The sequence below is a fragment of the Hylobates moloch genome, unplaced genomic scaffold (genome assembly GCF_009828535.3).
Source record: "Hylobates moloch isolate HMO894 unplaced genomic scaffold, HMol_V3 SCAFFOLD_8, whole genome shotgun sequence".
NCBI classification, from domain to species: Eukaryota; Metazoa; Chordata; class Mammalia; order Primates; family Hylobatidae; genus Hylobates; species Hylobates moloch.
The window spans coordinates 76939944-76956238 of NW_026652283.1; the positions used below are offsets into that span (position 1 = coordinate 76939944).

The 16295-nt window shown below is 60.8% G+C and overlaps 1 protein-coding gene across 1 annotated transcript in view; it reads right to left on the minus strand.

Moving 5' to 3' along the window:
• The window catches only part of STAB1 (stabilin 1), a 28680-nt gene that overhangs the window by 5779 nt on the left and 6606 nt on the right, over positions 1-16295 (minus strand). The window contains exons 6-47 of the mRNA XM_032161317.2: positions 15856-15951; positions 15474-15584; positions 15059-15255; positions 14697-14827; positions 14433-14560; positions 14038-14126; positions 13704-13841; positions 13437-13577; positions 13198-13260; positions 12806-12919; positions 12654-12707; positions 12339-12419; positions 11715-11873; positions 10878-10940; positions 10527-10622; positions 10194-10280; positions 9235-9346; positions 8581-8767; positions 8402-8495; positions 8130-8288; positions 6892-6987; positions 6213-6308; positions 6006-6053; positions 5691-5821; positions 5407-5518; positions 4865-4942; positions 4678-4776; positions 4446-4544; positions 4163-4294; positions 3825-3953; positions 3609-3665; positions 3148-3231; positions 2420-2615; positions 2207-2302; positions 2070-2115; positions 1889-1965; positions 1546-1671; positions 1260-1333; positions 1028-1102; positions 646-768; positions 290-337; positions 36-113 (exon numbers count right to left, since the gene is read on the minus strand). Of these exons, the coding sequence (XP_032017208.1) occupies positions 36-113; positions 290-337; positions 646-768; positions 1028-1102; positions 1260-1333; positions 1546-1671; positions 1889-1965; positions 2070-2115; positions 2207-2302; positions 2420-2615; positions 3148-3231; positions 3609-3665; positions 3825-3953; positions 4163-4294; positions 4446-4544; positions 4678-4776; positions 4865-4942; positions 5407-5518; positions 5691-5821; positions 6006-6053; positions 6213-6308; positions 6892-6987; positions 8130-8288; positions 8402-8495; positions 8581-8767; positions 9235-9346; positions 10194-10280; positions 10527-10622; positions 10878-10940; positions 11715-11873; positions 12339-12419; positions 12654-12707; positions 12806-12919; positions 13198-13260; positions 13437-13577; positions 13704-13841; positions 14038-14126; positions 14433-14560; positions 14697-14827; positions 15059-15255; positions 15474-15584; positions 15856-15951 (4400 nt within the window). The remainder of the gene's footprint in view (positions 1-35; positions 114-289; positions 338-645; positions 769-1027; positions 1103-1259; positions 1334-1545; positions 1672-1888; positions 1966-2069; positions 2116-2206; positions 2303-2419; positions 2616-3147; positions 3232-3608; positions 3666-3824; positions 3954-4162; positions 4295-4445; positions 4545-4677; positions 4777-4864; positions 4943-5406; positions 5519-5690; positions 5822-6005; positions 6054-6212; positions 6309-6891; positions 6988-8129; positions 8289-8401; positions 8496-8580; positions 8768-9234; positions 9347-10193; positions 10281-10526; positions 10623-10877; positions 10941-11714; positions 11874-12338; positions 12420-12653; positions 12708-12805; positions 12920-13197; positions 13261-13436; positions 13578-13703; positions 13842-14037; positions 14127-14432; positions 14561-14696; positions 14828-15058; positions 15256-15473; positions 15585-15855; positions 15952-16295) is intronic.

Sequence of the window (16295 nt, forward strand, 5' to 3'; positions counted from 1 at the left end):
CAGCCCTGCCCAGCCTCGCTCTGGGGGCTGCATACCTGTGACAGGTTGCTCATTAGATCTGCGTGCGGCACGAAGATGGTGAAAGGCCCATCGCCCTTGAGCTCCTTGTATTCCTGCGGGAGGCAGCAACAGCATGAGTGGAAGGGGAGAAGCCTGAGGCGTCCATGGATCTCCTGGGGAAGACCTGGACTCAGAGAGAACAAACCAGCCAACCCCCTGACCAAATGGGAACAGAAGCCCAGAGAGGAGTGGGACTTGCAGGTCACAGAGGCCCAAGCTGGCCACTCACCAGGAGGCGGAGGCTGAAGAATGAGGCATGCTTATCCCTCAGGAGCTCCTGGGGGGGCGAGGGTCAGCTCAGATTTGGGGCGGCCCCCATTCAGGGCCTGGTGCCTGTCCCAGCACCTGCGGCCCAAGGTCTAGCCAAGGCAGACATGAGGAAAGGAAAGCCGCGGGGTCTGAGTTGGGGTCACGGCTAGTTTCATAGGTCATAGCTGGGGTCAGGCCCAGATACAGTCAGGGGTCAGGCTCAGTGTCATGGTCAGGGCCAGGATCAGGATCAAATCGGGTCTTTGCCAAGACCATGCGTCAGGCCCATGGGGCACAGCCAAGACCAGATCAGGGGTCTGACTTGGGCATCATTACCAGGCCGACTCGGGCACGGCAGGTGAGGCCATCCCCCACGGTGTGGGCTGTGTCGCAGGTACATGTCCTCTGGCCATCCCCTGTGCTTTTGCAGGTGGCATATGGGCTGCAGCCTCCATTATTCTGAGGCAGGGACAGGAGAGGAAGGTATCAGTGGCTTCCAGGACTTCTCTATCCCACTCAGCCCTGTGAAAGAGGCCATGAAGGCCTCTGCTCAGCCCCCCAGATCCTATTTGCTACTGATTAAACTCGAGCTTGAGGGCAGGACAGCCCACCCTGCAGAGGCCCTTAGGACCCTGCTGGAGGTGAGAAGGGCTGTTTCCTGCCTCAGTCCCCTCTCCTTCTCCTCAGTGAAGGAGGAGGGCAGGACTAGGGGTCTGACCTTAGAGCAGGGGTCCAGGAGCTCGCAGGTCCGGATGCCATCCCCGCTGTAACCCTCGTGGCAGCTGCAAGAGACCTGTCCCCAGTCTTGATCAGTGGGGCTACTGGGAGCCAACAGCTGGCCAGCACCCTGGGTAAAAGGGTCACCCCCTCCCTGAGCCTGCCCTGAAGGGAGGCCCCATCCTGTGAGGGCATGGCATGGTCCCCCCCGTGTCCAACCCTGCCATGCTGACCTGCTGGGGGCCAGTGGGGATGCACTCGGCGTGAATGTGGCAGCCCCCGTGGTGGATGAGACAGCTGTTAATTTCTGGGGGAAGAGACACTGGGATGGGGGTGGCCCTTAGCGGCCCCCCACCTTCATCTGTCCTCTGTACCTTCATCTGTCCCACCCCCTCCTCTCTCAGCGCCCCCAGTCCCCACAAGTCCCACGTGCCCCTTCAGCCCTTCCTAATCTGACTCAGATCACTGCAGCCAGACCCCTAGCCCCACATACAACCCAGGTTGGGGGCCTAGTCTCACCCTGGCACAGCTCCCCGTCGCCCATGTAGCCATCCTGGCAGGTGCATGTCCGCTGCCCAGGTGCCACCTTGGTACAGTTGGCATGAGGGGAGCAGCCCCCATGGCCATGGGCACAGGGGTCCACCTCTAAGGGGAGATGGTCCCAGAGAGTCCTTAGGAGCAGGCACGGGGCCAGGGGCAGGACAGGAGAGGAGGGCGTGAGAGAAAGGAAAAGGTCAGAGGGAAGGGTGAGTCCTGAGATGGGACAGTGAGGAGGGCTGGGCCTAGAGGAAGTGAAGGGGGCTCTGTGGGGACAGCCACCCCAAAATTTCAGGGAGGGCCCTGGGCATCCATGTGGCTGGACCTGAACAGAAGATGCCATTGCCGGAGTATCCCGCAGCACAGGCGCAGGTGGAGGCTCCGGCCGAGTCCTGCACGCAGCTGGGAGGGGTGGTAGCAGCAGCTCAGCCCATGCCTGTCCAGCTGTGCCTTGACCCCCAGGCTCCCCACCACTTGCCCACCTGCCCCAGGCTGGGCCCACTCACTTGGCATTGGGGTCGCACTTCCTAGGGCACTGAGGGCTGGTGATTTCTGGGGGGCCAGGAGGATGACTCTGGTCATTCAGACCCAGGAACAGCCTCCTCAGTAGCCACCTGCCCCCTCCCCCTTGGGACCCACTCACTCTGGTCACAGCGGAGGCCCTGCCAACCCACGTTACAGACACAGCTTCCGTCCCCTTGCAGCCCCTCCTGGCACAGACCATGGGCACAGTCACACACTGCAGTGGGATAAAGGAGGACAGGAGTTGCCCAGTGCCTCCATCCTGTCCTGGCTGGGGTCTCCAGGCTGCTCTCTGCTGCCAGGAAGCCCACCCCCGCCCCTCCCCAGTCCTCACCTCCAGTGCAGTTGGGCCCGTAGCGGCCCAGCTCACACATCTCACAGGCCGTTCCATGGAAGCCCTCATGGCAGTGGCACTCCCCGCTGCCCAGGAACCTGTCCTGGCACTGCCCATGGCCTGAGCACACCCCCCCCAGGCCCCCTGGGCATGGCTCACACAGCGTGCCAAAGAAACCAGGGCAGCAGTCCGGCACCTGTCAGTGTGGGGGTGGGAGAGAGGGTGAGAGAGGCCCAGCAAGGTGTCAGGGGGAAGGGGAATGGGGGCATCTCAGGGCCACAGAGCCACGGAGCAAAACCCCTCAGAACCCCAGACCCAGGGACGAGCAGCTCAGAGCTGAAAGAGACACAGAGATACCTCCTAAAACCCTCCCTCTGGCAGGGTGGGGAAACTGAGGCTCAAGCAAGGAAGGGCTGCACCCAGATCCCACAGTGAGGGGCCGAGCCAGGCCCAGTCGCTGCCCCTGGGGTTTTGCTGATGGAGCCAGCTCTGAACTGCCCTTTCTTCCTCTCACCGTCTCCACTCCCTCTCCCTGGGGGAGTTGACACAGGGACAAACGCCCTCTGACTTCAGACCTCTCTCCCCTCTCCTTCCTCTGGGTTCTGGCCTCACCCTAGTCCCAGCCCAGTCTCTGCCCTTAAGATCCAAACTAGGCTCCTCCCTGGGCCCCCACCCACTCCCACCTCCTTCTCTCTGGACAGGCTTGGGGTGGGGGCTTCAGGGCAAACCTGGATCTTCTTGGCACATGTGTAAGAGCAGCCCCGGGAGAAGGAGAAGCCAGATCGGTAGACACAGCTCTTCTTGGGTGTGTCCTGGAAACGGGGACAGGCAGGAGGGGTCAGCCAGTGGCTTGGGCAGGGGCAGGGCAGTGAATGGGGAGACACACAGATGGACTACAGGTGTTAGGCAGCTGAGCAGAACAGCAGAAGGGTCAGAGAGGTACCAAGACAGGCAGACTGATGGGAGAGGGCGGACAGGATCCAAGCCTCAGGCCGCAAGTCTGAGGGAGTCTCCCCTCAGCAGAGCCAGGCCAGCCCTCCAGGCCTCTATGGGGACATCAGCCACCCAGTTCCCTGTGCCTGGATGCCTGGGCCAAGCAAAACTGGGCCGGAGGGTGAGGGAATTGGGCACCTTGGAAGAAGCGAGGGCAGGCAACGCAGGGACAGAGCTGCGCTAAGCCCAGTCTCACCTGCAGCTGGAAGCCCTGAGTGCAGCGGAATTTCCTGGTGCAGTTTACACATTTCTCCTAGAGGGAAAAAGGGTGGGGCATCAGGCAGTCCAGGCCTGGATCCCTGCCCTTCCTCCAGGACAGGCTGACCATGCGCCCCTCCCCACTAGTCAGGTCAGCCAGCCCCTCCCAGCTCTGAACTCCCGTGCCAGCCTTCCTCTGGCCCCAGCCTCTCACCCGCAGGGCCTCAGCGTGGCTATGCAGGCAGCGACTTGAGCCCACCGTCAGGACCCCCGACAGGCCAATCAGCGAGCGGCCAGGGGCCTCCAGCATGGGGCCTTCCAGTGGCACATGGTTCACCTCAGGCTGGGGAGAGGGATGGAGGCTGAATCCACCCACCCACCCACCACCCTCACCTGGCAGGGCTGTAAGGTCAGGCAGTACTCCAGGGCGGGGGGGGCTCCCTGGAGCAGAGGTTAGAGGTTGGAGGCTCACAGCTGGGGAAACTCCAAAGGAAAGGGATCTTCAGGGGTAGGGGCCCAGGCTAGGGTCTCCTTGCTCCCTGACCCCCAAACCTGGCCACTGTGGTTGTAGAAGACGATCCAGTGGGCAGGGCCCAGGAGGGAGTTGCGGTGTCCACCCTTCCGCAGGGTTTCCATGGAGAGGGCCTCCCCCAGGACCACATGGTGCCGCACTGTGTCTGCGTCCTGGGAGAGAAAGAGAGAACCCAGGGGACTGCAGGATAACTAAGTGCCCTGGACAGCACGCCACACCCACTGTGTCCCTTCGTGGTGGGATTGGAGGCTTGCCCTCTGTGCCTTTGCCCTCCCCGCCATTGCCCCATCCCCATGGCCTCACCAGGTGGCTGCTGTTGCCCTGGGCCTCCAGGGAGCGGTTGGTGGGCACAAAGATGGTGTAGGCAGTGGCAGCCTCAATCTGGGGCACCAACCTATGGTGCTAGGGATGGGGTGGAGGTCAGGGATGGGCATATTAGTTGTCAGTCCTGACACTGGGAGCCAGCCAGGTCCCTCTGGACCTGGGGCACAGTGTCCCCCGAGCAGGCACGTCCCCTCTTGCCAGCCTTCCATACCTGCAGCAACTCCCGGAAGAGGCTGAAGGCAGGCACCAAGTTCAGCTGCTGCAGCAACCCCTGCCCACCGGGCACATCCCCTCGGGGGGGCAATAAGACCTGGTACAGAGCACAGGGCCTGGTCAGTATGTCATTGCTTCACGGCCTGCCTGCAAGTTTCCCTGCACACACCCTCCTCCTGCTGTACCTGGCTGAGGATGTGTAGGACACCGTTGGTCGCAAGGAGGTCAGCCACGTCCACGCTGGCATTCTGCACCCGGACCCTCTGGAAGGCAGCAGCAGAGCTTAGCCACAGGTGGGCACAGATAGACCCTTAAAGGTGGGGCAGCCCCAACAGAGAGACTGCCAGGCACACAGGCACCCACAGGTGGTCCGCAGGCTGGCCCACGGGCTGGGTTCTGCACAGAAGCTCCTCCCAGGAGCTGACTCAGATCCTGAGTCAGACTCAGGACCCAGCAGCTGGGCACACAGACCCTCCCCAGGGCCCGTGGTGAGAGGGGTGGGTGTGCATGTGCAGACTCAGATGGACAGAGAGCCCCTGCAGGCAGTCACTCCTGGCCCAGCGACTCAGTGCCCATCAGCAATGCGTCCTTTGAGCCCGGCTCTGGGCAGGGCGAGGGGACCCCAATCTCATCCCATGGGGCCTCTGAAGTGGGAGAGCCTGCAGCCACTCAGGCTCCCTCCCCTGCCCCACCCGGTCCCCTTTTCTGCCCAGAGTTCACCACATACCCCACTAATGTTGCGAATCTCCCAGCGTGTGGTGGGGTTCAGGGTGGCCACTTCCTGCCCACCCAGCCGGGCCAGCTCCTCCTCGAACAGGGCACCCTGGAGAAAATGGGCCCTGACAGGGCACAGTTTAGGGGGGTCATGGAATCAGGTTAGTGTAACTTACAGAGACCTTTGGGACTGGGCCCAGCCCAAGGGGTGAGTGCCTGCCAGGCTAAGGACTCGCTGGGGAGGGACTGGGTCCCACAAGGAAGCCCCCTCCCACAGCCTGGCAATGGCGGCCCCACCTGACCAGGTTCGGCAGCATCCTTGGCTGCAGCCAGAAAGCTCGGTCCTCGGGGCTCAGCTGACGGACCGCAGCCTCGGAGGGCACCAGGGCTGTGACTCGGCGGTCAGCAGGAAGCGTGATGCCGGCACTCTGCACGCACACAGGGAGCAGGGACAGGAGGAGTGAGGAAGGCAGCCATCATCTTCAGATCCCCTGCTCTAGGCTCCAGGCCTGCCCCCAACCTCCCACTCTTGGAGATGTTATATGGCACCCCTCCATCCAGGCAGGCCTCCTGGATTTGAGCCCTCAATCCCAGCATTCTGCCCTGTCCTACCTTAAACCACTGGTAGAAGATGGAGAAGTGGGCATTTGCCTCCAGCTCCTAAGGGAAGGGAAAAGGCTGAGGTCACAGGACCAAGGGCAAATTCAAGCCCCTTCCCCACCACGGATCCTGAGCAGTGTCCCTTTCCCACCTGAGGTGGTGGAGAGGGCTCCTCCCCAAGCACAGGGAAGACAGAAAACGAGTCTGAGCACCTCTTACCCGGAAGATGTCTCCATAACAGCTGAAGCCATCACCCCCAAAGCCAGGGGGGCACGTGCAGACCCGCTGACCTCCCCCCACTGCCCGGCAGGTGGCCTGGGGTGGGAGTGAGAAAGGGCCTCCATTCAGAACCAGATGGCAGCTGGGCCCCTCCCTCCCCCATCTCTCTGCCTGTCCAGCCCCAGCCCCTGCCCTTTGCTCTGCAGCCACCCAGTCTGTGTTGGTGGCACTCCTTCGGTGTGCCTAGCCCTGCTCCCCAGGATCACTGGGCGTTTGACACAAGCATTACCCATGCCAGGTGGGTGCGAGGGAGCTCAGGGCTGTGGGAGCACCCAGGAGGCCCTGTATCCTCAGGAGCCAGAGCTGAGAGCAGGAGGAGCTAGCCAGGCCCAGGTGCGGCTCGAAGAGGCAGGGGTGTGGTAGGGTGGAGCAAGGGCAGGGGACGGCGAGGAGCTCAGCGCAGCCAAGGACAGTGGAAGCGGGGCAGGAGTGGAACAGAGAGAGGAGGCTGGGCAGGGGCAGGTGAAGGGGGAGAGGAGTGACATGGTTGAAGTTTAGAAAGATCTCAATCCTGACAGGATACAGAGAGACACCCAGAGATGGGGAGGGAGGGAGACAGCTGCAGCCCAGGCTCACCCCAGAAAGCTTCCCCAGGGCTCTGAGCCTTGCACCCCCTTACCAGGCCGTGGCAGCCGCCATTGCCTGCTCGGCAGGGGTCGATGGGGCTGCACTGGTAGCCATCCCCGGCAAAGCCCAGCTTGCAGGTGCATCGGCTCTGGAAAGGTTAGGAACAGATGGCCTTTTCTTATGATGAGCATCCAACCCTTTCTTCCTCCATTACTTGGCTCTCTCTGGTCACTGCCCCCGGGGAGGTCTGCCCAGACCCCAGAGGAACTTCTCCCAGCCCTCCTCTCAGAGATCTGTGCTCCAGATGGGGAGACAGAGGCCCTAAGGGGAGACTGGCTCTCAGGATGAGTCCACAGAGGTGAGAGCATTCGCAGAGAAGCGTCCATGGAGACTTGGTGCCCCTGCACTTGGAGCCTGGGGCCCTGCCAGGGCCATTAAGGCCAACAGCTTGTGGCAAGTGGGTAGGTACCTGCCAAGGCCAGCCCCAGGATAGTGGCTTAGATCACACCTCCAGCCCTGCCACCCTACTCAACTGCTCTAGTCCCCCAACCAAATGCCAGTGCCCCTGGGCATGTCTACACTGCAGGTGAGTGACCAGTGAGAACCCTCAGCTCTCAGGTGCCCTTGTTTGCACGTTGGGGGAATCTCACTGGCTCATTCAACACCTCTGTTCTGAATTAAGGCCCTAATGGGGTTTGGAGCTCCAGCTCTTACACCTGTCAGTTCTTACTGCTAAGGCCCCACGTGCTGGTGTCCAGAGGCCACCTTGGAGTTGGGAGGACAGGGAGCCCCACAGGCCTGGCCATGCAGAGGCTGACCCTGACCAGCCAGGCCTGGCCTCCCACTTGGCGTGTTAGACAGTCTTCAATGCCTGTCCAAACGCTGGTTCACCGGTCCTGAAATGCTCCGCGTGGAAGGCTCCAGGTTCTGAGCTCCCGTGACTAGATTCAGACACTGCAAAGCTCCAGGGCTGGATTTCCATGAGGCTAAAGTTTTGGGGAGGTCACTCCCACGGGCAGAGGCTTTTCCTGCTTTGCTCAGTATCGCATTCCCTACGTCTAGAACAGGGACTAGCATGGAATAGGTGCCTGAAAACACCTGGGAAAGCAATGAGTGGATGGATGAAGGAGCGAATCCCAGATGCTACTACTCAGCATGTCAGCACTGGGTTCTCATCTGCACCTGAGGTTCCAGACCCTGAGCACCTGACTCTGCTTTCCAGGAGTCAGATGGGGCAGGGAGAGAGTCCCCCAGAACCAAGGCCCCCACCCCTTCTCTGCTGCACCTCACCTGCCCGGGGCCCACATAGCTGCAGAGGGCATCGGTGTGGCAGCCACCTCTCACGTCCAGCTCACACTCGTCAATAGCCACACAGACGCGGCCATCCCCACTCCAGCCTTTGTGGCATGTGCAGTGGTGGGTGCCCAGGGACCCAGGGACACACTCAGCCTATGAGAGCCATGGATAAATAACTCAGGGACACAGGAACGTAGGCAGAGGGCCAGGGCATCCCACCTCCTGCCTCTGGGTCAGAACTTCAGGGAAGGAGCAAGGGGACTGACATTCTCTGAGCAGCCTCCACGGTCCGGGTGGGAGCAGGGGTTGCTGGGTGTGCAGGAGAAGCCATCACCCTCAAAGCCATCAAGACAGCGACATCTGGGGGTGGGTGAAGGAGGGGGCTCCAGTGAGCCTCAGGTATGAAAGGTCACGGGTGGGGCAGACAGAAGGTGTGGGTCCTCACCTGACAACACCCTCCTGGCTAACACAGCGGGCATGCAGGTGGCAGTGCTGGGCCAGCCCTGTGGGCCCACAGTCCCCCATGGACTCATTGCAGAACCGGCCGCTGAAGCCAGGGGCACACGTGCCCTGCTGGCACACCCCCCCACTGCCTGGGCGGTTGTCGCAGAGACCATGGACACAGCCGCAGTCTGTAGGGAGTAGATGGGAGCAGGGAAACTGAGAAGCAGGAGGCAGGGCTGGCTGGGGGCCAGGATGGGTTTGGGGGATATAGGGAGTGGGGCAGCCAGTACAGATTTGACTTCAGGGTGGAAAAATCAGAGGTTATCTCAGACTCAATGGGCAGGCAGATGAAATGTGAGGGGGGCATTCTGAGCTTTCACTTATCCCATTCTAGTTGCCCTGATCCCAACACCACCATCAGGAAGTTCTTCAGTGTGTCTGACCTAAGTCCCGCATACTTTAAATTAAGCCACAATTCCCTTCCTGGCATGGGTGAAGCAGACAACATCTCCTTTCTGTTCTCAAATCTTCCTCCACTCTCCTTGGCCTTCATCCCTCCTCCTGGGGCTTCATTTCCCTTCTTGAGAGCCCCCAGACCCATTTCTAAGCAGACCTTTTTTCTCCCTAGGAGGTGGCCTGAGCCAGGACCACTCACCTTCCTGGCATTGATCTCCATGCTTGTTTGGGTTGGAGCAGATGTGGCAGGCGATGCCCTTGTAGTCTGGGAAGCAGAGGCAGGCCCCGTTGCCCTGGATCCCATCACTGCACTAGAGAGTGAGCAGAAGGCAGGTTCAGTCATGGGAAAGGGATTCTCTACATCCCCTCTCCCAACACCCCCTCCTTTCATGGGCTGGCTCTGAGCTCTTGCTACCCATGAGAGCTCATCCTGGAAGGGATCTTCAAAATCACTGATGCCGCCAAAGACCTAGCCCCTAAAAGGCACCTGGCCTTGGAGGCTTTATGAGCAACATTTGCTCAAACCAGAAACACATAACTCCTGTGTTCTTCTATAGCCAGGTGCTAAAGTAGCCCTGATATTACAAAGTGGTAAAAACAGAACACAAAAGAAAACTGCCAAGTAGCCTTTTTGGAAATAAATGCCAAAACTATCTATCTATCTATCTATCTATTATTATTATTATTATTATTATTTTGGGATGGAATCTCACTCTGTTGCCCAGGCTGGAGTGCAGTGGGGCGATCTTGGCTCACTGCAACCTCCGCCTCCCAGGTTCAAGTGATTTTCCTGCCTCAGCCTCCTGAGTAGCTGGGATTACAGGTGTGTGCCATGACACCAGACTAATTTTTGTATTTTTAGTAGAGACAGGGTTTTGCCATGTTGACCAGGCTGGTCTTGAACTCCTGACCTCAAGTGATCTGCCCACCTGAGCCTCTCAAAGTGCTGGGATTACAGGCGTGAGACATTGCACCCGGCCTAATTATTTTTAATTAAAATATGAGAAATAATTTGACCCAACTTTCCACTGCCTAGATATGAGGATCCCAAGGCCAGAGAGTGGCAGGCTTGGCCCAGACACACAGCCAGTCACTGGCCAACCGGTGAAGGAGTCCCTGTCTTCCCCATACCTCACCCCAGGAGAGGATGGGACTCACATTGCCTTTGCCATAGCAGGGGTTGGAGAAGCCCCCAGGACACTGCGTGCAGTCAGGCCCGAAAAAACCTTTGCAGCAGCCTTGTTCCTGTAAGAGACAGGGCAGATCCAAGAGGCCATCTGGGGCCGTGCCCTCCCTGCCCAGGCTGCCTCTGCTCCCTGGCCCCATCTCCAGAGTGACGGAGTGGATAAGGTTTCTCTGGGACCCCTTTTCCACCGTTAGGCTGCAGTGCATCCTCTGAGGAAGGTAGCCCACTCAGCCCCAGCTTGGGGACCCCTGAGGAGCAGCAGGTGCCCGGGTGACCTGGGAGTGGGCACCCATGCCCATGCTTACCATGATGGTTTGGTTGCAGTAGCTGGCACAGCCCTTCTTTAGCACATTGAGCCCAGTTGGGTCATGGATGTAGACACACTCCTTGGGGAAGATGTCCTGGGGTGGGCCATGCAAAGCCAGTCAGTGGGTGTGGGTTCTGGGCCAGCCCCTTTGCTAGGCAGCCCTGGTTAAGGGATCTCTGCCCCCTGGGTCCAGAACTCCCACCCTGGTCCAGTGGGGCTGTAAAGCACTTAGCCTCCAGGTCTGATCTAGCCTCCTAGCCTCTGCTTCCCCCACCCACCCCTGTGACCCAGGGCAGAAACCTCAACAGGCAGTCAGGAAGCCCTGAGAGCTGGGCCAAAGGGTGCTCACCAGCTTCACACTGTTGGGGGGACACGTGCTGGTGTTCAGGGCTTGGCAGTCCACACAGGAGCCCTGGGCAGGGCAGAGGCAGGATGGGGAGAGGGGTTAGTCATTGTTTATTTACTCGGCAAACCCAGAGAAGGGAACATTGAGTGGGGATTAAGGGATGAGAAGAGCCAACCACAGGAAGCCCAGCACTGGCGTTCCAGGCAGGGGAGAGCAGGGGCAGAAGCCCTGAGCCGGGCAGAGCTAGAGTCTCTGGAAAACAGCAGAGAGGCCAGAGGCAGGCACAGAGTGAGTGAAAGGGGATGGAGCAGTGGAGGATGCAAGAGTTATCTCAGGCCAGGCGCAGTGCCTCATGCCTGTAATCCCAGCACTTTGGGAGGCTGAGGTGGGCGGATCACCTGAGGTCAGAGGTTTGAGACCAGCCTGGCCAACATGGTGAAACCCCGTCTCTACTAAAAATACAAAAATTAGCCAGGCATGTTGGCAAACGCCTGTAATCCCAGCTACTCGGAAGGCTGAGGCATGAGAATCGCTTGAACCCAGGATGCGGAGGCTACAGTGAGTTGGGATTGCGCCACTGCACTCCAGCCTAGGCGACAGAGTGAGACCCTACCTCAAAAAAAAAAAAAAAAAAAAAAAAAAATCTCAAAGATGGAATCATAGTCCTGGTGAGGGTGAGTGTGGGGGAAGGACAGGTGAGTTCTTGGGAGTCTGCCAGCAGGGCCTCAGAGGCGGCGTCAGCCCAGCCCTGACTTAGCGCCTCTCCCTGGGAAGAGGATCGCCGCTCCAGCACTGACTGGGGTTAGTGAGCAGGGCCCTGGCTGTGCAGGTCAGGCTCACCGCCACGATCTTGTGCTGCTCCTCGCTGCAGTGCTTGGGGAGGATGGGCAGGATGGTGGGGGGCAGCAGGATGCCGTCCAGCATGTGGATCACGCCATTGGCGGCCATCACGTCTACCCTCTGCAGCGGGACCCCCTCGGGTCCCAGCAGGATGCGCCCCTGCGGCAGAGACCCACTGAGCCAACCCCCAGCCCAGCTGGCCTTGGCCCAGTGGGGCTGCCCGCCTCCTTGGCCCAGTGGGGCTGCCCGCCTCCACCCCTGCAGCCCAGTTAAAGCAGACAGGCAGCTCAGTGAGCTGCTGAAGGCCCCGCCTGCCATGCCAGCCACCTCTCCCTCAGCTCTGGCCAACGACACTGCTCCAGGCTCCGGGCCCTTACCCACATGGCTTCTACCACATGGGGCAGCCCTACTGTGTGCTCCAGGCTCCTTTTTGGAGTCCTCCCCCTTAACCCTCATTGGGCCCCAGCAGAGGAATTTGATCTCTGCCCGCTTCCTTCCCCATGACCCCACCAGGGCCTAGCAGTGTCCTGCCCACCACAGGGCTCGGAGCACACAAGGCTGAGAGGCCAGTGGGCACTGGTCACCCCCAGCCACACCATCCGCCCAGGTGTCCGTGCACCTCACCTCCTCAGAGATGTTCACAGCCAGGACCTGGTTCGCCATGGTGAGGATCCGACCCTTGGAGATGAGCTTCTCAACGGTCAGCTGGGGCAAGGGACAGTGTGGCTTTAGGCGGGGCTCTGGCCACACTTTGGGGCCATGCCCAGTCCTGCCCAGGAGGCTCACGGCCACCCCCTTGGTCCCCTAGACTCTGTGCTATAGCAGAACAGATGAGAAGGGAGGGGAGATGGAGAAGAGATGGGGCATTGGGGAAGTCCAGAACCTGCAGGCAGGCCCACTGGGTACAAGCAGGCTGCTCCCCAGAGAAAGACCTCGCACCTGGCCGTGGTTGTAGATGTGGTACCGCACCAACTCCTGCAGTTTAGAGAGACCCTGGCAGGGAGAGAGGGTTTGGCTCCTAGAGGAACTGTGGGGGAGTGTGGAGGTCCTGGTGCCCCCATACCCGCAGCCCCTTCTCCCGCTGAGCTTACCGCTGTGAAGAGGTAGATCAGGCGGCCGTCACGCAAGCTGTCCACAGCCTCATTGCTTGGGGCAAAGACTGTGAAGGGCCCAGGTCCGTCCAGGATGGAGGGCAGCCCACAGTTCTGTGGCGGTGCAAGGGAGGCTCAGGGGGCTGCATGGCCAGCCTCCACCTCTGAGTCCTGCCTGGGCCCTGCCAGCTTTGGCCTGCAGGAAACTCCCACTGAGTAAGTGGGAGACACGGGCAATGGGTCCACGCTACCACAGAACCTCAGGCTTGAGGACGGGGGCATGGGCAGAGGCCATGCTACTTCAGAACCCCAGGTCACTGTGGGGCAGAATCTGGGATAACGAGTCCTGGCCCAGAAGCCCACATGGGCTAGGACCCCTCCCCCGAGCTTACCTCCAGGATGGTTTCAAAGCGGCTGAAGGCCTCGGTAGAGGCAAGGATCTGTCCGATAGTTCTCTGTAAGGAGGGATGAGTGTAAGGGCCCCAGGGAAGGGGGTGAGGCTGCTTCAGCCCAGCGGGGAGAAGCTGTGCTCCAGCCCCTAGCAGAATGGCTCCTGCCCACTCACTGCTCTCTGCAGGGGTCTGAGGTTACCCAGCAGCACAGGCGAGGGGAGGGGAGGATGCTGGCTCACCTTGGGATCCCCAGGGGTCCCAGAGGGGGCCTGCCACCGCAGGCCAGTGACCACGTGGAAGACGCCATTGGCTGCTATGTTGTTGGCCTTGTAGATGTTGAACGTCTGCTGCGGCTGGTCTTTGTACTTGTAGGAGTATTTCTGGTGAGACACAAGAGGTCTGGCCAGATCCCATATGCCAGCCCCCCGTCCCGAGACTCCCTCCCACCTGCACACCCTTGCCAGGCTGTGACTCCTCTTGTCCCCAGGCTGAGGCTCCTCCCTCACCGTGAATTGGTTGAAGGTGACGGTGATCTCCTGCCCGGCCAGCGTCCACCACCTTCGTGTTTGTTGGGTCCTTGTGTCCTCCAGGATATGCTGCCCTGCGATGATGTGCTGTCTGCAGAGCTGCTGGGCAAGGGATGCCTGCAGACGCAAGGCGGGGAGCAAAGTGAGCCAGGGGGGCCCGTCCTCTTCACACCACCTCTACCCAAGTGATGGAGGGGACAGGATGCCTCCCAGGCCCTAATGCCTTCCAGGTTCTCAGGCCCTGAAGACTGGGGACGCATCCAGGGGAGGAGGTGAGGGCCGGTGGCCAGCTCCACCATGGGAAGGGGCTTACATTCATGGTCCTGGAGGAGAAGGAGGAGACGGATGGCACCAGCACGGTGAAAGGGCCCGCTGTGGTAAGGATCTCCCGGCAGCCCTGGTCTGGGGGGCAGGGCGAGGGAGCATCAGAAGGGAGCTGGGGAGACCCTTGGGGTCTCAGAAGACCTTCGGGCATCAGACCTGGTGTGGGGGAGTTGGGGTGGGGGTATTCGCCCTAGATTTAGGGTAGATGGGGGCCTTGAGGTTAGAGAACAGCTCCCACGCCCTGCATGCACCCCCCATAGCCCGCTGTTTGTTCCCACAGCCCTGGGGCAGAGAAACCGGAATCTGCAGAGGCAGCCCCTCCCTCCCTGCCAGCTGTGCTGGGGGTGAGGGGTCGGGTCGTGGGCAAGCAGTGGGGTCACGCACCCATCATGGCCACGGCAACCCTCAGCTGCAGGAACACCCGGCCTGTCTGCGTGGCCTTCTGCACTTCGTGGAGCAGGTGTCCGTAGCAGGCACGCCCATCCCCCACCTCGCTCTCCCTGCACACACAGCTGGGGGCCCAGGGAGAGCCAGTCAGCGCAGAGGCTGAGGCCCTCCCCCGTGCCCCCTCCCCCCCTCGCCGACGCCTCCCCACAGGGGGCACGCTTGCCCAACCCACTGTCTCTGCTCCCAGGCCCCTGTGCTCACCTGGTCTTCCCATCAGCAGTCACCTGGCAGGTGGCAGACCGGTCACAGGAGAAGGGGGAGCAGAAGGCGAAGCAGCCCGCAGAGGCGTTGCCGTTGATGCTGACCAGGCCTGGCCGGCAGGTGCAGAAGGCCTGGCCCCCAACAGGGCAGGAGGGGAACACCACGTCCAACCCCAAGAACCACTGGTGTCTGCCCTACCCATAGAGCCCTGCTCAGCCCCTCCCCGAAGAGGATCGTTATCCTCTCCCCATTTTACAAATGGGGAAACTGAGGCTACCAGAAGGCCTGTGACTTGCCCAGGGTCCCACAGCCAGTGTGTGGGTGCACTGTGGGGACAGTTCCAGCCTGGGACCCTGGCTCACCTGGCCCGGCTTCTGGTACACACACAAGGTAGAGTTGCTGGGGCAGCCACCAAGGTTGTCAGTGCATGGGTCCTTGGGCAGACACACCATCCCATCGCCATGGTAGTTCTCGGGGCAGTGACACTGAGCCTGCCCCTTGGGGCTCACCGAGCACTGGGCCAGCAGTGAGCAGGGTGATGGCCAGCAGGGGTTGGGGGCTGCCAGGGCAGAGAGAGAGCCCAGGTGAGCCAAGCACCCAGGAGCCCTGTCTCCGCCACAGCTTTCACCAGGAAGGCTGGGGCCAGCAGGGTGACCTAGGCCTTGAGGATGGGCTCCCCCTCCTTGTGAATTACGTTGCACTTGCTGGGTTAAAGGATGCTCTCCCAGCCCCTGCCCGCCCTGAGCTGAAGTCCCTGGACTCCGAGTCCAGGCTCACCTCGGCATTCACTGCCCTGCTGCGTGTAGCCAGGCAGGCACCTGCAGCTGGGAGCCTCTGCGGAGCACTGGGTGTTCTGGGGACAGCGCAGCTCCTGGCAGACGGGCAGCTCTGAGCAGAGTGGAGAGAGCACTGATGAGCCCAAGCCCAGGCTGGGGAGGAACACAGTGGCAAAGGGGCCCTGCCTGTTCCGTGTGACTTGGAGTAGGGCCCTGCCCTTCCTGGGCCTCTGGACAGTGGAGGTCTCAGATGACACTCCTTCCCCAACTAGGCTCCAGGCAGAGGTCCTGCTGAGGTTCAGGCCCCATCCTTACCCAGTCAGTCTCTTTTGCTCTGGCCACAGGGACCTGCTGCCCTAGGCTATCCCAGTGGCACTGCTCACCTTGATCACAGTGGGGGCCAGTGTATCCAGCAAAGCACAGGCAGCTTCCATCCCCACGTGGCCCATGGTTGCACACGCCGTGCACACAGCTACACACTGGGAGGGGACACACAGAGACAGATGGGACCCCAGCCTCTCCCTGCTCTCTGTATTTTAGAACTCAGCTCAGACAGGTACAACCTTAAGAACACAGAGCTGTGATGCAGGACCACAGGGGTGGTAGGAGATCACAGAAGGCACTGGCCCGGCCTGGGGCTCACAGAGGGCTTCCTGGAGAAGGCCTCTCAGGGGAATAGCATGTGCAAAGGGCTGGAGGTGTGATAAAACAAAGCACACGTTCCTGAAAGGGATGTGCAAATCTGAGGGGCTGGGACAGAGGCTGAAGGGACAGGTGGGAGCTGGTTGTAGGGACTGCATCCGCTTGGGCCCCCAGGTGGACG